The 23,614-nt window shown below is 36.4% G+C and overlaps 1 protein-coding gene across 1 annotated transcript; it reads left to right on the forward strand.

The window, feature by feature from the left end:
* The first annotated feature begins 1,658 nt into the window (after window positions 1-1,658).
* On the forward strand, window positions 1,659-22,084 carry pah (phenylalanine hydroxylase). Its single transcript, XM_055006611.1, has 13 exons — window positions 1,659-1,817; window positions 2,717-2,839; window positions 10,344-10,527; window positions 12,724-12,812; window positions 13,268-13,335; window positions 14,880-15,076; window positions 16,947-17,082; window positions 17,172-17,241; window positions 17,333-17,389; window positions 17,650-17,745; window positions 19,036-19,169; window positions 19,783-19,898; window positions 21,515-22,084. Exons 1-13 carry the CDS (start codon window positions 1,749-1,751, stop codon window positions 21,556-21,558), a joined length of 1,383 nt encoding a protein of 460 aa, XP_054862586.1. The 5' UTR covers window positions 1,659-1,748; the 3' UTR covers window positions 21,559-22,084.
* Window positions 22,085-23,614: the final 1,530 nt, after the last annotated feature.

Consider the following 23,614-nt stretch of genomic DNA (forward strand, 5'->3'; position numbering starts at 1 on the left):
GTGAAGGTCTTCAAACCACATCCTAATGCTTGGGAACAAGGATAATTTCAAGAAATACACAATATAACCCAAACCAATTTTAGTTTAAGCGTTGCTGGAAGGAACTCAATGTCAATAACGCGGGTATGTCATCAGGTACCTTGAATCACAGCGGTAACTAAAATGACAGCATTCTGATATTAAAATTATTCAGCTAAAACAAAAATTAAAAAACAAACTCACCATAAATTGCAACCAAACGCTGAGTTTGACTACTCTTAGTCACTCTGTAAGGAACGAGGTTTTTGAGGATCATACTGTGTTTAAAGAAATCAAACTTCTAAGTAGGATTAAATATAATTTCCCTAAAATATGTTATCTGCTAGTTTCCCAGTAAGCAGGGAACATTATCACATTTGCTAACATTACCTACAAGTTCTAATATCATTTAAAAAGAAAAGAAACCATTGCCAGAACTTTACATGACTTTCTCAGAGTGTTTTCAGAACAAAAACTACATAAAATATTCAAGCTAGCTTGCTGGGGCTAAGCTAAGATGAGCTAGCATAGCCATGTTTTAGCTCGCCTGCTTCAAAAGAATTACCATGCTAATAACAGCTCCTGCTAGTTTGAATTAAAAAGAAGAAAAAAATGGGCTAAAAATGCTAAAAGACATTAGAAAGTTGACCTTACTTTTTAGTTGCTCTCATTTCAATATCAATATTCAAGCTAGCTTGCTGGGGCTAAGCTAAGACGATCGAGCACAGCCATGTTTTAGCTCGCCTGCTTCAAAAGAATTAGCATACTAATAACAGCTCCTGTTAGCTAATTGGAGATATTTAACTTCTTCACTTAATATGTGGCATATATGAAGTAAATGTTAAATAAACGAACATTTTAAGTGAATGATTAAGTATTGCTGTGTGGTCAAAACACCTTTGAAAGTTTAATTTAAAAAAAAAAAAAAAAGGCTAAAAATACCAAAATTTTCAATGGTTCACGCAAATATTTAATTGTGTTGTTCTTTCTTTCATTTGACGACATTAACCCTGTAAGACCCAAATATATAAATACAAATATATATGTGTATATATATATACGTATATATATATATATACACACACACACACACATTACATATATATAGAGAGAAAATAGCAAAAAATATAACTAAATAGTAATAAATAAAAATAAATATAATATATAAACCCAAATATAGAAGAAAATGAGCAAAAACTAAAAAATACATACAAAAAATTATATTTTAAAAAAAAGAATAAAACTGATGTTGCATTTCTGCCACAGTGGGTATTACAGGGTTAAAATGTTGACTTTTTAAATTGCTCGCACGTTATAACAAAATGTAATGTCAAAATTTGAAAAATAAAGTGGTCTCAGGATAAATTGTGCTTCAAATGGAGTCAGGCTTGGAGATTTTTTCCATTTCAGCAGGTAAGTAGAAGTGCTTCGGTGTGTTTCAGCAGTGGCTTCTACCTGTAGTCAGGTCAGTCCGGCTGGACACACTACAAACATCAAAAAAAAAAAAAAAAAAAAAAACACAACTCGTCGCAGGCAGAGGGGCAACCTGAGCCCAGCGGTGCACAACAGGAACCAGATGTGTGATCGTGGCTCTGTTTCACAACATGCGTCCCATGACCAAGCAGAGGGGTGTGGAGTCACGTGGTCCACTGCCTTTAAAGGCCTGAGCTGCCCAGAGAGAGAAGCTCTGCTCAGCACCAGACGATACAGACATACCTGAGGACGGCAGGATGGACGCTGCATACAAGAGAGTCAATGGAGACTACGGCACCGAGGCAGAGACAGAGGAGATCACGGGGGTAAATATCACAGACATGTCAGAATTACTGCCGCTTATCAACTCATTGCTGCTGTTTTTGGTGATAAAACAAGTAATATTTCATCTGATTATTCAAATCTGGTTGCCTTTACTGCAGCAGCAGTAATATAGCCAGACATTGCTGGAATATTCCAGCGCACAAAAGCGGGAGAATTGCAAACATCTCTCAGTGAATAGAGCAAAAACAGCTGATGTTAGTGAAACATTTAAACAATGTGTGCTGTCATAATACACCAGGAGAAAAAAAAAACTTCCACAAAAATACCCCTGCATACCATCTACTGTTTTTAAAGTTACGTTTCTCAAACATTTTAACAGTTTTGACCATAAATTAATCATTTTTCTTGACATTCTTTATCAAATGTGATCATAAATTGTGCATCTTTGTGGTTTGGAGTGTTGCTCTGGAGGATTTTAACAGGTATTTTTCATTATTTTCTGACTTTTACATGCAAAACCATTAAGAAAATGTGGAGATTCATCAAGAGTATCGTTAATTATCTTCACTATCCTTTCACAATCATAAATTCGATCTCAGAAATGTTAAATTTACTAAATAATCACGTGGACTGTGTATTTTATTCCTCTGATGCACCAGAGGAAATTTTATGGTGTTTTTGCAAAAAATCCTTTGTAGCATGTGTGAAGCTCTGTAAAACACATCAGATGCTTTGAAATGCTTTAAGATGGATTTCATGCTCTTTCTTCTGCCTGCGATTGTGTTTAAAGGCACATGTACAAAAAGAGATCCAAACACGAACATGCCGACGATTAAAAAAGAAAAAAAAGTGTATTTGTGGCATTTAATAAGCTCACTAAGTGTTTTTTTTTTTTTAATCGTTGGCTGCTGTGTGTTTACCTGAAATGTCTCATTCCCAGCGGAAGAGAAGCGGCTCCATGTACCTGGAGGAGGAGACCGACAAGAAGTCGGAGGTGATCTCCTGCATCTTCTCCCTGAAAGAGGAGGTCGGAGCTTTAGCCAAGGCCCTGCGGCTCTTTGAGGTAACCACAGATCAATCGAGACGTCTTTCCTGATCTTTAAAGTACATTTACACATACTACTATATCATTAGCTGAGACTGGAGCTTTCATTCTGTAAAACTCAGAAACTACAAGCAGCTCCTCCAGTGAGTCACCAAACTGAGCAAGAAGGAATGTTGAATAATTCCTGGGGGTGGTTCAATCACATTTTTGGTGGGGTTTTTTTTGCACGTGAATAAGCCTGACTTAACATGTGACCTCGAAATGATCTCTGTTGTATTAAATGACTATTATGACGCACATTTAGACACATATTCTTCAATAATATAACAGCTTTTGAGAGTAAAAAGGCTGAACGTTTGAAGGAATAGTTCAATATTTGAGAATTTTGTTCACTGGAGATTGACATCCCTCTCGTATCTGAAAGCTAGATATAAAGCCGTATAATATGCAGCAAACAGGTGGTTAGGCATCTGAACCTTTGAACTAAATCCACCCACCAACAGCTCTACACCTCATTTGTTTAACCCTCTGGCAGGTTTGAATGACATATTATCTTGGAGGGGAAAAATGCCACATTTATACCATTTATCAGAGACAAAAACTGCAAAAAGTGTGAAAAAATGAGCAGATTTTTAACTTTTCATGTGGGACTTTCAGTTTTTGCCTGGAAAAGTATCCAAATCTAAGCTTAACCCTCCTGTTGTCTTCATTTATGGGCACCAAAAATTGTTTCCTTGTCTGAAAAAATCCCAAAATTCTGCAAAAAAATTCTCCAAATTTCTGAAAATTTGCAAAACCTTCAGGAAGAATTAGAGAATAATCCCGTAAAAGTTTCCCTTTAAAGTTTTATGTAAAAAAAAATAAATTAATAAAAATCCCCCAAATTTGGCAAGAAAATTCTTGTAAATACTTTCTTAAAACGAGTAAAAATCTTCCAAAAAAAAAAAAAAAATCTAAAGTGATTACATTTTTAGCAGTAAAACTTCTATTTTCTTTAAGAACATTCACAAAAAATCCAGCAAAATTCGCTGGATTTTGGTTGATTTTTTTGGTTAATGTTCTTCAGAAACATTTTTAACATTTCTTTTTTCCACCAAAAATGTTCAGAAATTTCCCGAAAATGTTGAAAATGTGGACATCAGAAGTTTCACTGTGAAAATATTATTTTTTCCACATTTTCAAACTTTAAAACGGGTCAATTTGACCCGCAGGACGACAGGAGGATTAAAATCCTGATATTTAATGAAAATCAGCTTATTCTACATGTGAAATTTTGCTAAAAATAAACTTTTTGTACGAAATTCTTGAACCAAGAGGAGGCGAGTATGGAAATAAATCAAAAATCGAATAAAGTAAAACATCTATTGTACATAGAGTAACCATTTTTTGCCCAATATTTGTAGGCACTTGGATAAATGCTGTACATGTTGATTCCAGTATTTTGTTGAGCTTTTTTTAACCTATTATCGCGTTGTTCTACTGCACAGAGGACACGTTTGCGTTTTCTGTACTTCCAGCCATGGTTGTGCTGTTTTCCTAGAGCTGCAGGATTTTAATCGCAGTGAAAAATGAGCCCACAGTGAGTGAAAATGTGAGAAACTGCTCGGGGTTCAGAGGGTTAATCTGCATCCCCTGATTCCAGTCTTTGTGCAAAGCTGAGCGAAATGACTAACGGATTTATCTTCGTGAATGTTCTCATCTCAGGACGATAAGTCAATAAGTTTATGGAGGGTTATGCACAAGAAGATTTCAAAGTCAGGATTTAACAGATTAAAGAATGGATTATGGGTTAAACAAGCGAGAAACAGAGTGTTCTTGTACGCTTTCTGCACAAACTTTTCCGTCAAAACATTAATGACAGACGTGTCACTGATTAACGTTGAACAACACAAGCCACCTAGATGAATATTTACAGATTAAAGCATCAGATCAGCTACACTAGAACTTTATTTGTAATAGTTGAATTATTTCCAACAGTGTCTGAGCACATGAAGGTCAGTTATGATTATATGGAGCAGTTGTGGCATAGCTTTTAATGATCTTGGACTTTTGTGGCTCTTTAAAGGAGGAAACTGAACAAACTGGACTTATCTCACATGTTTGTTTATCACTCGTGCAAACACGACAGGCCACTCTTTGATCCACTAACCCACCTACTACATGGGAATGAAAAAATCAGACATTACACTGTTGGAATATTCTCCTGATTGCATCAGTATACTAAAGCACTGGTCAGACTTTCATTTTCTCATTTAAATCTTTAATGCGCATCACCTAATAGTATATTTTATATAAAAAATATATATTTCCCTTTATATATTTCTACAAAATGACAAAAGCAAGACACAAAATGACAAAAACGAGACACAAAATTACAAAAACGAGGCACAAAATGACAAAAACATATTAAATTACAAAACATGCACTGAAATGACTCGCTTATTTACTGGAGATATGGGATGGGAACCTCCAAACATCAGACATAAATGCCAAATGCTTCACTTTTTGGAACAGACCGGTGAAAATGTCCAATCAGAGAATCACAAAAAAGATATTTAATTGAGGCGTCTCCAATCGTCACCGCTGGGCTAATGAGCTACAATCTTTATTTCATTTGAAGAACTTATCATTTATTGTTCGTAATAGATTATTCTGTGATAATAATGATAGTAAGTAATATGTTTCCTAAATTGAGAGAAAAATGGTCTGTTGATACTTGGTATAAACCAAAATTACGAATTTATTGTCTTATAAAGGACAGATACAGTGTGGAATCTTACGTGAAGTAGAATTTAAGCAAAACACAAAGACCTATTAGCATTAGCTTTAGAGACGGGGAGGTTTAATGTTGCTCCAGAGGACAGACTTTGTTTGCTGTGTAATTTAGGTGAAGTTGAGAAATAGGTTCAATTTTTACTGTCCTGTGTATGAAGATATCAGGGAGGTACTTTTCAGGAAGATGTTCTCTGTTTATTCTGATTTCTTTTGGTTGGATGACCTTGAAAACTAGAGTTATGTTTTAGAAGACGAACCTTTTCCATGGCAGAATTCTTTGCCAGGCCTGGGATAAAAGGCAGCATATTTAGTTTGAGAACTGAGCAGCAGAATAATGTGGGTTTTGGATGTATTGGAGCAATGCTAGTATATTGGTGTTTGTAAACCCATGAGGGTTGGGTACTAGTGTGCATGACACGACAAAAAAAGAAATCAATCAAAAACTTTGTGTTTTTGCTGCTAATATGAGCCAATGATGTGAATGTTTGCAACTACAAGAACTTCAACATGTCAATGTTTTCCCTTTGATCGATCCATGTGTACGTGACTGGAAGATCATTCGAGGTAAATAGTGACTGGGAGCAATCAAGGTTCAAGTTTGCTGATCTTTCCAGAATTTTAGAGGGAAACACTACAACAACAGACAAAATAGATAGAGATAAATTCAGTTTTTGGTTAAAGAATAACATTTTTGTGTTGTAATCGAGCAGCCATGTAATCTTCCAGGGCCGGAGATGTGGTTGTGTTGACTCTGATCAATGCCAACCATGTGCCAGATGCAACCCTCTGAATGCAGCAGTAAACATCAGGACGAACCTATGAGCTCCCACTTTGCCGATCCCCCCCCTGATCCACCCCTCTTTCCTCCCACAAAATCCAGACACAAAATGACAAAAACGAGACATGAAACAACAAAATCCAGAGGCAAAATGACAAAAACGAGACATGAAAACAAAAGGGAGACACAAAATGACAATACGGAGACACAAAATGACAAAAGCGAGACATGAAATGACAAAACCGATACAAAAAATGACAAAAACGACACACGAAATGACAAAACCGAGACAGAAATTAATAAAAATGAGAGAATGACAAAACCGAGACACAAAATGACACAAAATGACAAAAACGAGACAGAAAACAACAAAACTGAGACAGAAAATGACAAAAACAAGACATGAAAACAAAACCGTACATAAGCCTATGATCTGAAAGTTTGCAACTACAATAGCCTCCATGTGTCAATATTTTCTCTCTGATCGATCCATTCTTGGTTAAAGAATAACATTTTTGGGTTGAACTCGAGCAGCCATGTGATTTTCCACGTCAGTGGGGGCAGGAGATGTGGTTGTGTTGACTCTGATCGATGCCAACCATGTGCCAGATGCAACCCTCTGAATGCAGCAGTAAACATCAGGACGAACCTATGAGCTCCCACTTTGCCGATCCTCCCCCTGATCCACCCCTCTTTCCTCCCACTCCTGTAAAACACACCCAACGACCCCCAAACCATCAGCAGGCCCCTCGAACCCAGTCTCAAACATGCACGCTGCTCGTTTCTGACTCATCAACAGCGACGGAGCTCATGTGCTAACGTTTATCCGAGCAGCTGTGGCGGCCGTCACGTGTTCCTTCTCGTGTTTAATCTACACCTTCGTTGAGAAAGTCGCACATTAAAGCCTCCGCTGCTGCTTATCCACACATGTGATACGGCAGCACGGTTTTCTTGTGACGGGCCGACCTTGACCTGGAGCCTCAGTCAGGGCGGCAGCAGCGTTACCACGGCGGAGGGACGGCTCGGAGGGGTACACAAATCTGACAGAACGACCCCATCGTCCCGCTAGGTGGAGGATTTAGGGCCGGTTATGTTAAGCTGGACCAGACCGCAGAGCGCACATGTTGAAGCATTTTTCTTTGTGCTTATTAAAAGAAATACCAAGGAACTTTATGAACTTTTACTCCAAACTTTAATGCATCTAAAGCTTCACTCTTCCTGCTAAATGCAATAAATGTCCAAATACTTAGGGTGCATGTTACACATATTTAAGTGCAACTTATCTTCAATTTCGAAAGGTTTCTCTGATTTGAGAGAGGTGTTCCTTGTTAGTTTGTGTCTGTGTACATCAGGAGTGTCAAACATGCGGCCCACGGGCCAAAAGCAGCCCCCTGGAGGGTCCAATACGGTCCAAGAGGCGACTTTACAAAGTGTAAAAATTACAAAAAAGACATTAAATTTAAAATAATTTCTAGACCATGACAAGTTGTTTTGATCATAAAGTAAAATACTAGATTGATCCTTGTTCTTTTGTCATTTTGTGTCTCATTTTTGTAATATTTTGTCTTGTTTTTTTTTTGTCTTTTGTTTTGTCTGACGTGTCATTTATCTCATGTTTTTGTCATTTTGTTTCTTTTTTTGTGTTTCCTTTTTGTCTCACTTGTGTTGTTAGTTTTTTCTGTCATTTTGTTTCTCGCTTTTGTCTTGTGTCTCGTTTTTGTTTTGTCTCGTTTTTGTAATATTTTGTCTTGTTTTTGGTCTGACTTGTCGTTTGTCTCACGTTTTTGTCGTTTTGTTTTGGGTTTTTGTCATTTTGTGTTTCCTTTTTGTCTAATTTGTGCTGTTAGATTTTTTTGTCGTTTTCTCGCTTTTGTCGATTTTTGTCTCATTTTTGTAATATTGTCTTGTTTTTGTTGTTTTTAGTCTTTTTTGTCTGACTTTTGTCGTTTTCTCATTTTTGTCGTTTTGTGTTTCCTTTTTGTCTCACTTGTGTTGCTAGTTTATTTTTTGACATTTTGTTTCTCGCTGTTGTCATTTTTTTGTCTAATTTTTGTCGCATGTCCATTTTTTTGTCGCTATCTAATTTTTGTATCATTTTGTTTCTCATTTGTGATATTTTGTCTTTCTTTTGTTGGACTTTTTGTCTTTTTTTTGTCTGACTTCTGTCGTTTTGATCATAAAGTAAAATCCTATATCGTTCAGTTCCAGATACCTGTGACTAAATGTTGTGCTCCTTTGTAGATTATTTTTAATAAAAAAATGTCAGGTTGTTCATGATGTTTTGTAAGAAGATAATCCCTTAAATGTGAACATTTTCAGAATGTCCTTTTTTGCACTAAAGCAAAGGAAATATTTGGAATTGTGGTTATTTATGGTTTAAAAATGCTGTGATTTTACTGGTCACTGGAGATCAAATTAGGCTGAATGCGGCCCCCTGGACAAAAATGAGTTTGACACCCCTGGTTTAGGTCATACAAATGGTTCTATATGTCATATTCTTGAATTTATCAGTTTAATATTTTTGAATTTCAATTTGAAAACACACCTTTTTCCTATTTGGCATCTCTTTAGAAAGCTTAGAAACTAATTCTGTAATACAGTGAATAGATGATTCACAATGATGATTCTTTTAAAATGCCAACCTGGACTCATCATTGGTCATGTCCACTGTCTCCCGAGGGATGCAAGACCACATGGCCCTTAAAAATTGCTGTTAGATGTAGAATAGGATCCAGATGCGGGAAAACGGGAGGCCCTGCTGCTCACGCCCTCTTTCCTGAGCCTATTGCAGACAGAGAATAAAATACTCCCTCTCCCTCCCCAAAAGTTTCAGAACAGAAACACATTCTGGTGGTTAATCGCACGTGAAGACATGTTGTTTGTTAAAGTGGGACTGTCTGTATGTTAGATATTAAGAAAAACTTGTGAATTATCATGAGAAAAGTCTGGAAATGTGTGTTGAGGAGTGATTCATCCCACAATCTTGCACTAAACTACTACAGTATGTCCTGAATGAATTCACTATGCCAAGCCGAGTCCAGTCTGTCTGGCTCAGAGTCAGTGTGCAGACAAAGTTCAAGGCAGCTGACCCGAGGTCACAGTGGACTCCACAAAGTCTGACAAATAACCAGCAGTTTAGCAGCCACACAGCTCCCTCTAGTGGTGGGAGAAAGGCAGCTAGAAACAGCAACAACTCAGATTTTGTTCCTCTTTTGCCTCGTTTTTGAAAAAAAAATCCAAAAAATCAGCAAAAAAATTGCAAAACCCTCAAGAAGAAAATTCCAATAATTCCTTAAAAGTTTTATGGTAAAAAAAAAATCCCCCAAATTTGGCAAGAAAATTCTTGTAAATATTTTCAAAAAATGAGTAAAAAATCTTCCAAAAAAATCCTAAATATATCTAAAGTGATTCCATATATATCAGTAAAACTTCTAATATTTTCTGTAAGAACATTCAGAAAAAAATCTACTAAAATCCAGTGAAATTCGCTGGATTTTGGTTGATTTTTTTCTGAATGTTCTTAAGAAACATTTTTAACATTTCTGTTTTTTCCACCAAAAAATGTTCAAAGATTTCCCAAAAATGTTGAAAATGTGGACATCAGAAGTTTCACTGTGAAGATATTTTTTTTCCCTCCACATTTTCAAACTTTAAAACGGGTCAATCTGACCCACAGGACGACACGAGGGTTAAACTTATTTTGAGTTTTCTTGTAAAATTCAACTCAAAACAAGATAATTTCAAGATTGTTTGACTTAACAAGATATTTAAGATGCATTGTCTTAAAACAAGTCCCTCCATCTGCTGAAATGTCTCTTGTTAAGTGAATTTATCTTAAATCAAGTGGGATGAGACATTTTGACTAAAAATAAGACTAACAGCCTTGGTAAGATTTAGAGATTTTGCAGTGCAGCAACATAAATCAGCCGAGGTCTCACCAAAACCTCCCGTGCTCCTTTGTTTGTGCAGGATAAGGGCATCAACCTGATGCACATTGAGTCCCGGCCGTCGCGGATGAACAAAGACCAGTACGAGTTCTTCATCAGCGTGGACTCCACCTGCTCCCAGGCGCTGGATGAGGTCATCGACGGCCTGCGCACACAGATCAGCGGCCACGTGCACGAGCTGTCACGCAACAAACAGAAGGACACAGGTTAGTGAGTGTGTAATTGTGGAAAAACGATGCACGCTGGACAAGATGAGCATGAATCCAGAATATGAATTAATTAAAATATGTGCATAAATGTCACAGGAGGGGTTACAACTGTGGTTTTAAATACAGCAGGATAGTTGTGTTTTTCTTTTTGCAATAAACCTGAGGCTCAGATAATTAAGCATGGCAAATATCAGGCAAAAACAAATAAATTACAGTAAATAAAAGCAGGACTTTTTGGAATTAGAATTTGTTTTTTTGCAAATGTTTTTGCTCTTCTTTGGATTTTTTTTTCTTCTGGATTTTGGTTGATTTTTATGTGAATGTTCTTATGAAACATTTTTAACATTTCTTTTTTTTCCACCAAAAAATGTTCAAAGATTTCCCAAAAATGTTGAAAATGTGGACATCAGAAGTTTCACTGTGAAAATAGATTTATTTTCCACATTTTCAAACTTTAAAACGAATCAATTTTGACCCACAGAACGACACAAGGGTTAAATATTTCAGTCTGGATTAAATTGTCGGACCAACATTGGCATCCTGAAAGCCACACAGCTAGAATGTGTAAAAAAAAAATCTAATAAATCGGAGAGCAGTGCAGCTAAAATGGTCCATTTATCAACTAGAGCTGGGTGTTGCTGCTTCGTGACCCCGAGCCAGACTCAGTACTGTCCAGCCAGCGTCGCCGAGCAGACGGATGGCCCCTCGCCCACATCTAGACCCCTTTATTAGTTGTTTCCAGAATGACATTAGTTTAGCTACTGAGGACCAACAGGCCTGGCGGGAACAGAGGAGCTCTGTGTCTCAGCACCAGAATAACACAGGCCAGGAGGACACGCCAAGGTCACGGCCGGCCGAGACAGACGGGCCCACCGTGGACCCTCCACAGAGACACCGTGGTCTGCCGGTCAGGGTCAAGTGGACGAGGGGATATTTATCTGGAGACAGAGTGTTTACAGAGGAGCCTGGCAGGGGTCTACTGTCCTCCCGGGGCCTCGGGCTGGACCACACGGCACAAACCCAGATTAATGATCAGGCCCCAGTGTTTTCTGAGTGTCATAAATCCACATGAACCAGCAGATGCCCCTCATGTATGGCTCTGCTGAGTGTCAAAATGCCACGACGCTGACAATAAAAAAATCCTGTAGACAAACATAATGATCATCAATATCAATTTGTACTGTAATAAGTCAAGAATTATACAATATTCAGGCTGCAGCTGGTAGTTATTTTCACTGTTGATAAAAATAAAAACTGAAATGAGTGTTCAATAGTTATTTAGGTCAATATGTAATTGAGGGACTTTTGAAGTCCATGGAACATATCTTGCACACATTTTTATTAAAATTAAAAATGTTTATGTTCATTAGGATCATATCTTTACAAATTCCATTATTATTTATTATAGACCCAATTTATTAGTAAAAAATGACTGAAAATCACTAAAATGTCAAATAAATAACCATCTGAATTTTGTAACAACCACCTTCTAATTAGCTAAACAATAATCATTTCTGTCATTTTGTGTCTCATTTTTGTCCTTTTCTCTCACTTTTGTCGTTTTCTGTCATTTTTGTTGTTTCGTGTCTCATTTTTGTCATTTTGTGTCTCGTTATTGTCGTTTTCTGTCTCGGTTTAGTCGCTTCGTGTCTTGTTTTTGTCACTGTGTCTAGATTTTGTTGTTTTCTGTCTTGTCATTTTGTATCTCGCTTTTGTCATTTTCTGTGTCATTGTTGTCATTTTGTGTCTCGGTTTTGTCCTTTTCTGTGCAATTGTTGTCATTTTTTGCCTCGGTTTTGTCATTTTCTGTCTTGTCATTTTGTTTCTCAACTTTGTCATTTTGTGTCCGTTTTTCTTATTTTGTGTCTTGTTTTTGTTGTTTTGTGTCTCATTTTTGTCATTTTGTCGTTTTCTATCTTGATTTTGTCATTTTGTGTGTGATAATTTTTCAAGTTAAAGGGGAAAAAATGCTCAAATTCTCTAATTTTGCTTCTCTAATTTGCTCCTTCTTGTTTAGCAATGTGCTAATTGTTTCAGCTCTGCATAATATGGCATAAAAGGATACAAAGACAGCTTTTAGTTGCTCTACAGACATTAAACACATCCTATATGCTAAACTGATCTGACCTGAACCAATACAAGTTGAATAAAAACATAAATTATCAGCGTCTAATGACTGTTATTATCCCGCAGTGCCGTGGTTCCCTAACGACATCCAGGACTTGGACCGCTTCGCCAACCAGATCCTCAGCTACGGCTCCGAGCTGGACGCCGATCACCCGGTGAGCGCTGACTCATCCGTCACCGTCTGGTCACCACATCCTGCCTGTGCATGTGTGTGTTTGTGTGAATCCACTCACGCCCACAGGGTCTCTTGAAAAAGCGGCGGCGTGGAGAGATGACAGGCCGCACTCGGTCGCCTATTCTCATGGAAACTATCTGGACGCACAAATTGATGTCATTGCTTTAATTGAGCCCCTATAATTATAGATAATTGCTCCCTTTTGCCACCGCCATTAAAGCAAAATGTATTCATCATAAGCTGGAAAACACTCTACAAAGGCTTCATTTGAATATGTATCTGTGTGCTCTCATTACAGACGGAGTGCATAATGCTGTCAAAGGCCACAGGGTTTAGCCTTAGCGGAGGATTTCCACTCTTTGATTTAGCTTTCAGTGGCGAGGCTGCGATCATGAGATCTAACATGGCTTTGCTTTGTGTGCGTTGTGTGTGCAGGGCTTCACAGATCCAGTGTACAGAGCCCGCAGGAAGGAGTTTGCCGACATCGCATACAACTACAGACAGTAACTATTCTTAAATTCAAATCTTTAACGCTTCAGTTCAAACATTATAATCTTATCTTTCCCTGTTTCGCCTTGAAAATGATCATAAACAAATAGGGACAAATCACAGGCAGGCAGTGGGGGATTTAAAGGGCTCTCGTCTTTGTGTAATTGAAGTATTATTCACAGGCACTACAAAGAGCACCAAACCCAGTGAAATGCCCACTGAGGTTTCTCTCGTTCACATAGCTGTAAAACGCTGTGAGCTGACCAGTAATGAAGTGATGCATTCCATAGTGAAAGGTAAATCTGAGGGACAACAGAAGAGGAGAAAATGAAAATCCAAACCAACAGTTTTAACTTGATCATCAGCAGCACATTTGGAAAAAGTCTGAAGCATTACAAATTGTACAGAATAGAACCTTGGCTCATTGTTTGCAGCAAATGGACAGTTAAATTGTGTTTAACCACGAGATGGTTTCCTTAATATTTCCTATAAACAAAGAAATATGGTATTAAATATAATGGGGAAAACTGACACATTGTCAATGACATAATTCCAGTTCATATTACTAATAATGAAAAGATTTTTTAAAAAAACACGATATATATATTCTGTAAAACCCAAATATTGAAAAGAATTAGCAATATATATTTATTTAGATATGAATAAGAAAGCTACAAATTAATATATATATATAGTCTGTAAAACCTAAATATCAAAAAAATAGCAAAAATATATATTTATTATATATACATAAAAGCTAATAATCAAAAATAATTTTAAGAATATTGTGTGTGTGTGTGTGTGTGTGTGTGTGTGTGTGTGTGTGTGTGTGTGTGTGTGTGTGTGTGTGTGTGTGTGTGTGTGTGTATATAATCTGTAAAATCTGAAAAAATGTGCAAAAATAAAAAGTAATAGTTAAAACAATTGTATGTATATATATGTATACACACACACACACACACACACACACACATATATATAATTTTTGCTTTTTTGCTCATTTTTTTTCTATATTTGGATATATATATATAATCTGTAACACCCCAATATAGAAAAAACAGCAAAAATAATATACATTTATTTAGACAGAAATAGTAAGAACTAATAATAAAAAATAAATAAAAGTGACGTATTTTGCAACAGTGAGTTTTACAGGGTTAAATCTATATGTAAGTTTTTGTATTATATTGTTTGCTAGTGGTTATTTAATGTCTCAGAAGATTCTATTTCCCCAGTGCCAAACCCCAAAATGTATCTCTCAGCAAGGGCATTATTACAACAAAATGTAAGACTCATTCCAAATATGTAAAAGCATTATTGACAGTATATATATTTAATTAGGCATAATTTGTGGAGTTTCTATAAAAAATTATTTTGTTTGTTGAAATGAAGGGGACCATAGAAATTGGCGCTGAATGTCACTAGATCCAACATCATGATATAAATCCTGATTATAGCACCTTCAAAGATACAAAAATATGAGGCAAACACTAGTATGTTTGTCATCCTAATGCACCTGAATCAGTTTATAACTCCTGTTGTCACCTTTTGTCCTCAGTGGCCAAACCATCCCCAGAGTGGAGTACACAGAGGAGGAAAGAGCCACATGGGGCATCGTGTTCAAGGAGCTCAAGACTCTGTACCCGACTCACGCCTGCCGCGAACACAACCGGGTCTTCCCCCTGCTGGAGAAATACTGCGGCTACAGGCAGGACAACATCCCACAGCTGGAGGATGTGTCCCGCTTCCTGCAGTGTAAGTTCTGTCCTGATGAGGGCGCTGATGTCCCTATCTATGTCACTTATAGCCGCTACTAGCCTTAGCTAAAGGCTAAAACTACTACAACACATCACTTCCCCTAGCTGTAATGTCTAATTTAAAAACAGATATTTTAATGAAATCATATCTTCATAATCTTTGAAACTATCTTAAATAGTGGAGCAAAACCTTTGCTAACTCCAGCTAATGTTAGCTAGCTTAGCAGGCTGAACTTTTGACTCTCTTAAAATGTGTGATTGCTAATTAAAAAATAATTAATTTTGATAAATGGATATCTTAGACATTAGTTTATAGTTTTCAATTCATAACTGAAACAGTAGCTAAATAACAACAGAAAAGAAAATCTGGCTTTAACTCCAGCTAACGGTAGCTAGCTTAGCGGGGTAGCACTAACAGCCTAATTAACCCTTAGAGGTATGAAACATGCGGCCCGCGGGCCAAAAGCGGCCCTCCAGAGGGTCCAATCCGGCCCTCAAAGTGTAAAAATTCCAGAGAAGACATTAACTGCAGATTGTAAATTACTAAAACTATAAATTTAAAATAATTTCGAGGCCATGACAAGTTGTTTTGATCATAAAGTAAAATACTACATTGTTCTTTTGTTATTTTGTGTCTCACTTTTGTAATATTGTCTTGTTTTTTTTGTTTTTTTGTCTGACTTTTGTTGTTTTGTTTCTGGTTTTTGTCGTTTTGTGTTTCCTTTTTGTTTTTTTGTCTTATTTTTATCATTTTATGTCTTGCTTTATTTGCTGTTTTGTGTACTGTTTTGGTCGTTTTGTGGGTTTTTTTGTCTCGCTTGTGTTGTTTGTCCACTTTTTTGTCGTTTTGTCCATTTTTTTGTTGCTTTGCAATTTTTTTTGTCGAATTTTGGGCTCTTTTTTGTTTTGTTTCGGATTGTTTGTCTGGTTTTTGTCATGTTTTTCTTGCTTTTGTCATTTTGTTCCTCATTTTTGTGTTTCCCCTTATTCGTTGTTTTGTGCATCGCTTTTGTCGTTTGTCCGTTTTTTTGTCACTTTGTAACTTTATCTAATTTTTTGTCTCTTTCTTCTTTTGTTTCAAGTCGTTTTTCTCATAGTTTGTCATCTTTTTCTCATTTTTGTCGTTTTGTGTCTCGATTCTGTAATCTTTTGTCTTGTTTTTGGTGGGGGGTTTTTGTCTTTTTTTTGGTATGACTTTTGTCGTTTTGACCATAAAGTAAAATACTATATTGTTCAGTTAGAGACACCTGTGATTAAAATTTGGAGTTGTGGTTATTTAGAGGTTATTATGCTGTGATTTTACTGGTCACTTTAGATCAAATTGGGCTGAATTTGGAACCTGAACTAGAATGAGTTTGATACTCCCGCCTAAATGTATTTAACCATTAATCCATGTATTGTATGGATTCTAGGTGAAATATGAAACAGAAATACATTTAATTCCTAACGGATAATAATAAAAGTACAGTTGCTCGAGTTAAAACGGTGAAAAAACATGAAAAAAAAAACATTTCTTTTATAGTCACTGCACTTCCCCCTTGCAGGAAGATTCTGTTATGACTGTAAAAAGGTTTTTTGAATGCATTTGGTCTGTTGCCGGCATTTAAACACGTTAGTTTGCCAATATATATTATGTTATTGTTTTCCTTTTGTGTCAAAATGTGTCAAAATGTAGTTTTCTTCTAATAATTGATAGAATTATGCAACATAACAGTATTATGAATCCAACATTGCATCATTCGGCTCATTCTGGAAGCTGCAGGGTGTGAATGTGGGAGGCAGGAGCTGTTCAAACGCCCTACTTCCTCTTTGTTTCTTATTCAACATGACCAAACACTCACCCCTCTGCTCTCTTTCATCTCCTGCAGCGTGCACAGGTTTCCGGCTTCGCCCGGTCGCCGGCCTGCTCTCGTCCCGGGACTTCCTGGCCGGACTCGCCTTCCGTGTCTTCCATTCCACGCAGTACATCCGTCACAGCTCCAAGCCCACGTACACACCGGAGCCGTGAGTGCTGAGAGTCTAGCGTCAATACGTGACAGAAAAAAAAAAGCAGAACGCCTCATGTTAATCAGCCATTTGTGTTTCTTATACAGGGATATCTGCCACGAGCTCTTGGGACACGTTCCTCTGTTTGCTGATCCCAGTTTCGCTCAGTTCTCACAGGTAATATGCATGTGTTACATTCAGCGAAGATGCAGAGAATTAATTTAAAAGGCATTTTCTAAACTACATGCTTTGATTCTACTCTGAACAGGAGATTGGTCTTGCATCTCTTGGAGCCCCTGACGAATACATTGAGAAACTGGCTACTGTGAGTACAAAGTCCAAGAGAAACAAGCTATAAGCTTTCTTTTGCATCTCAAAAGCTGTTCACATAAATCAGAAATGATATAAATGGATAGCTGGCAGTACAAGATGTTGCTGTTTTTTGGGATTTAGGTGAACGGACCTTTTAAATCTCAAGACTCTGCGGGTTCACACTACATACATCAACCTTGCCTGTGTTTTGTTTGCGTGAATTCCTCCCTGGTTTTGTCGTATAAATCACATTTTATGAACCTGTGTCTGCAGGTGTACTGGTTCACCGTGGAGTTCGGCCTGTGTAAGCAGGGATCTGAGATCAAAGCCTACGGAGCCGGCTTGCTTTCATCGTTTGGAGAGCTGCAGGTAAGAGGAAGCTCCAAGAAAACAACCTGAGGGTCAAAATATAATTGCCGGACTTTTTGTATCATAGTTGACATTTTTGCTGTTTTCAGGCCTAAAATCAACATGGCCGCCTATAACCAAACACCACATGGCATTTTTACAGAAAGATTCTTCTAAATATTATATATACAATTGAGTAAAATTGAAAGTTATTCATAAAGATATTGTAGTAAACCTGTTGACATGCCATAAATCCACACTTGACTCACACACTACTTTATATTAAATAACTCAGAAAGCCTTGGAGTCTGGCCAGTCTTTTCTTCAGGAGGAAATGACATCATGTGGAGCAGGTCATGTGATCTGGAATTAACACACTTCTTTGAAAGGTGTTTTTGTAATGGGAAACTTAGTTGAAAGTGATTTCTGAGACACAAACTGACAAAAACAAGACACAAAGTGACAAAAGCGAAATAGGAAATGACAAAACAGACAAAAATGGCAAAAATGAAACAGAAAATGACAAAAACGAGACAGAAAACAACGAAGTCGAGACACAAAATGACAAAAACGAGACACAAAATGACCAAAATGAGACAGAAAACGATAAAACTGAGACACAAAATGACAAAAATAAGACACAAAATGACAGAAACGAGAGAAAACGACAAACTGATATACAAAACGTCAAAAAGGAAACAGAAAACGACAAAAATGAGACACAAAATGACAAAAATGAGACACAAAATGACAAAAATGAGACACAAAACGACAAAAATGAGACAGAAAACAACAAAACAGACACAAAACGACAAAACAGAGACACAAAATGACAAAATTGAGACAGAAAATGACAAAAACGAGACACAAAATTACAAAAACAAGACAGAAAACGACAAAACCGAGACAGAAAACGACAAAAACGAAACAGGAAATGACAAAACCGAGACACAAAATGACAAAATCGAGACACAAATTGTATTCTCTGTGTATTTCCTATTAAAACACATTGGGTTTGTTGCTGAGGCAGTGGGTTAGTGGTCCACTCAGACTCAGGTTTAATGTGTCACTAGGGGAGTCGGCCTTACTGCCCTGCAGGGGGGCAGTAAAGTGGTTCAGTGGGTAAGTGGGGGCGGAGAGGATGAAAATCCATCAAGGTCACCAGTTACATCAGCTGCTGTCAGAGGATGTCCACTCTGAATCATGCTGCACTTCCTGCTTACTGATGGGAATAGAGTTCGCTCATTGAGAAATTTTAATCCACTCGGATGGGAAAAAAAACATTTTTTTTTTTACATTTCTTTCGTACAGTACTGTTTAACAGACGAGCCCAAAGTCCTGCCCTTCGACCCCGACAAGACCAGCCTCCAGAAATACCCCATCACAGAGTACCAGCCTGTTTACTTCGTGGCTGAGAGCTTTGAGGATGCCAAGGAGAAAGTGAGGTAAGACAGGACATCTTTTTAACCCTCCTGTTGTCCTCATTTACAGCACCAAAAAATATTGTTTTCTTGTCTGAAAAAAAATCCAAAAATTCAGCAAAAAAAATCCCCAAATTTCTGAAAATTTGCAAAACCTTCATGAAGAAAATTCCAATAATTCCTTAAAAGTTTTATTTTTACAAAATCCCCCAGATTTGGCAAGAAAATTCTTGTAAATATTTTCAAAAAATGAGAAAAATCTTCCAAAAAAATCCTAAAAATATCTAAAGTGATTCCATATATATCAGTAAAACTTCTAATATTTTCTTAAGAACATTCACATAAAAACCAACCAAAATCCAGTGAAATTCGCTGGATTTTGGTTGATTTTTTGTGAATGTTCTTAAGAAACATTTTTAACATTTCTTTTTTTCCACCAAAAAATGTTCAAAGATTTCCCAAAAATGTTGAAAATGTGGACATCAGAAGTTTCACTGTGAAAATATAAATTTTTTCCACATTTTCAAACTTTAAACTGGGTCAGTTTTGACCTGCAGGACAACACAAGGGTGAAAAAAACTTAAATAGCGTTCAGTCACCTCAGGTTCAACATTACTGCCTGTGTGTCCGTCTACAGGAGGTTTGCAGCCACCATCCCCAGGCCTTTCTCCGTGCGCTACAACCCCTACACCCAGAGCATCGAAGTGCTGGACAACACCCAGCAGCTCAGGAACCTGGCAGACAGCATCAACAGTAAGCACAAAACCATCTCCTCTCCTTTAGTTGACTTTGTTTGATTCATTGTAGGACCCCATCGTCACTGTTTCCATAAGTTTTCACAATAGGATAAAGCAACAGAAGGAACATTTGGAGACATTTTCACTGACACATCTCATAGAAAAACACTGTAATTATATTCTCATTCCAGATGTTGTAATTATGAGAAGAGGTGAAGGTGTTGAGGTTTTCAATCATCATGTTAAACGTGTTCAGTTGTATGAACAGATGTAAACTTCAACAAGAAACTGGAAGCATAATTCATACAACGAGTTGCACTTTTTAAAGTTATATTTGTAATGTAGAGAAACTATCGAATGTAGAACCACTTTCACTCCTTTAGAGCAACTTTCACTAATATGGAGCAACTTTGCCTTACATAGAGCAACTTTAATATAGAGCAACTTAAATATAGAACTTTAACTAATAGAGAGCAACTTTAACTAACATAGAGCAACTTTAATAGAGAGCAACTTTAATAGAGAGCAACTTTAACTAATACAGAGCAACTTTAATATAGAGCAATTTTAACTAATAGAGAGCAACTTTAATATAGAGCAACTTTAACTTATAGAGAGCAACTTTCACTAATAATATCAACTTTAACCAATATAGAGCAATTTTCACTAATGTTGAGCAACTTTAATATAGAGCAATTTCAACTAATAATATCAATTTTAACAAATATAGAGCAACTTCAACTAATACAGAGCAACTTTAGTAAATATGGAGCAACCGTAACTAATATAGAGCAACTTTAACTCACAAAGAGCAACTTTAAGTCATTTAGAGCAACTTTAACTTATATGGAGCAACTTTAATATACAGAAACTGTAACTAATAATATCAACTTTAACTAATATTAAGCAACTTTAACAAATATAGAGCAACTTTAACTCATTTTAGAGCAACTTTGACTCCTTTACAGCAACTGTCACTCATTTAGAGTAAGTTCAACTTATGTGGAGCAACTTTAATGTAGAACAACTTTAATTAATATAGAGCAACTTTAACTCCTTTAGAGCAAATTTCACTTATATAGAGCAACTTTAATATAGACTAACTTTAACTAATAATATCAAATTTAACTATTATACACTAATTTTAGCGAATATGCAGCAACTTTAACTCCTTTAGAGCAACTTTAACAGAAATTCTTACTCCTTAAATTTGGTATCGGCCCCAAACTCCAGTATCAGTCAGGCTCTATTTATTGCTGTCATTTTTAGATACTTTTCTAATAATTCCAAGAAATAAAACGTACGCGGGTTGTAAAAATGGCAAGAAAAATATGTCCAATTTTGTGCGATCGAGTTTTACTTGGGTTTTGTTGTCCTTGAGATCGTTAGCAGCTCCTCTGGTTTGTGTTTCGACTCACTGAATTGTTGGGATTTAAAGCATCACTTCAAAACAAATAAAAAATGCTCTAATGACCTAAATTGACGGTTCGGGTTTATGAGCACAGCGGGCTATGAGCGACCCAACCGTAACAGGATTATTTCTGTCTCACCACCTGCTTATGAAAGTTTATCGACGTATTTTCGGTTGTGTTATCTTTGGTTTTGTTTACTTAGCCGTTTTGTACATTTCAGGTGAATTGGGCAAACTGTGTGAAGCCATGCGGAAACTGGAGTAACTGCACATGTAACCAGATTCACCCAGAGTGTCCCTTCTTTCCTTCACTAAAACGGCTGTTGGTGTATCGGGCTGCCAGCCTTTTGCAGTTCCGCTTAGCGTGCTTGCAAATTAGCTTCCTTGGTAATAAAAACCAATATGAAAGTCAAATAAAGACCATATTACTGTAATCCAGCTAGTAGGAAACGTTCTGTGTATTGTAGTTCAGTGAATGAAGTGTAGCCTGTTACTTATGGATGATGATAGGAAGTGTTTCTGTAAAAGCTGAGGATGTTACTGTCGATATTTTAACCGCATAACTGTTACTGAAAGAATGTTTTTTTCCAAAATAAGAGCTTCTGTCGATCTCTGAAAGACTTCTAATGAATTTCAAATCTAATGTGAACATCTGATTTTGCTTCATGACTGCAGATTTTTTTCTATGCCTTTCGAAATGAGAGATAACTCCTGTCGTTAGCTTTCGTTTCACTCAGATAAATGGAATGTTTTGTATATGCATGAAACAAATAAATATGTCTCCTCTTTGACTTTCTTTTCTGTTTTTGTCCACTTCTTCACCCGTGTGTTTAATTGTTATAACTCAAACTATTTAAAATTAGTTGAACTCAGTTGAACAGCAGTTTAAATGTTGCTCCTCCAATAAAAATGATTGATATCTGTTGTTAATCTTTCTATATTTTCATTTATATGGTTTTAATTTTGTCTGGTTAGCCCTGTAAAGCCTGAGTCATCAAAAAAATAGCCAGAAAATTGTAATTTTTTGGAACTGAGATGTTTATTACCCCTTTTAACAAAATCCAAAAGAAAAATTTTGCCTTATCGTTCTGTTCATGATGTATTTTTTGTATCAAATTTGATTCACTGGGCAGTTTTGGCAACAATCTAAAGCTGAACTCCATTTACTCCAGTCTACTAATTAGCATTGCGTGAGCTGACACGCTTCATATAAAAAAAAATATATATATAAAATAATAAATAAAATCAAAAGGAAGAACAAAACAACAAACTGTAGGGAGCTTTGTCTCCATCTCACAATAGGTTCTCACACTGAACAACTGTACTAATTCCACTAAAAATGCTCTATCTCCTCCTCATCTTCTGCTAACTCGTGTTGCCATCCAGTATCTCATTGATGATATTTTCAGTGTAATTTCTTTTTCTCTTTTCTTCCTCTAGTCTTTTTCTCTTTTCTTCCTCTAGTCTTTTTGACATCTAAAAATAGGTCAATATAGTAGAACAATTATGATTTCAGAGGAATTTTTATTGTAAAAATGCTCAAAATGCATTTGAAGAAGGCATTTTTAAAATATTTTTGGACAACTTTGTGTCATATGGAAACAAATGAATCACTGAATCATTTTGAATATGGATGTTTTTATTTTTGACCAGTCTTTGGTCATTTTTTGACTAATTTTCAATAAGTTCGGGCAAGTATATGTCATTTTGCATAAATAGAGCCATTTTGGATACATTTTCGATTGTTTTGGACATGTTTTTGTCATTTTCGACAATATTTGAGTCATTCAGTCATGGATATTTACATTTTCAGTTCATTTGGGGTAATTTTTCAATAACTTTTGGGCACATTCATGTCATTTTTGGAAAATTAAGTCATTTTGGACACTTTTTTCCAATCATTTTAGACAAGTTTATGTTGTTTTGGACAAATTTTGAGTCACTTTCAACATGAATATCTACATGTTTCCTCTCCAGACTTTTCCTCTCTACTCTGCTCATCAGCTGTAGAAAGATGTTTCTCCATGCTGAATGGATCTCCAACAACTTGATCCTCTGTTCACTGTTTCTGAGCCATGCTGCATTTATTAAAATACTCCAAATGCATTTGAAGATGGCATTTCATTCAATAATTAAGTTAATTAAGCCATCGAAATAGTGTGTGTTTGTATTTTCAAAGGTATAATGTAGATTACATTACAAAAATGGTACATGACAATTCAGGAGAAAAGCATGTTATAAGCCTGGAGTAGTAGTTTGATGCAGACATTTTAGCACGAGTTAAATGAAATATAAACAATTAATTACTTAAATATGCATTC

The sequence above is a fragment of the Amphiprion ocellaris genome, chromosome 21 (assembly GCF_022539595.1).
Source record: "Amphiprion ocellaris isolate individual 3 ecotype Okinawa chromosome 21, ASM2253959v1, whole genome shotgun sequence".
NCBI classification, from domain to species: Eukaryota; Metazoa; Chordata; class Actinopteri; family Pomacentridae; genus Amphiprion; species Amphiprion ocellaris.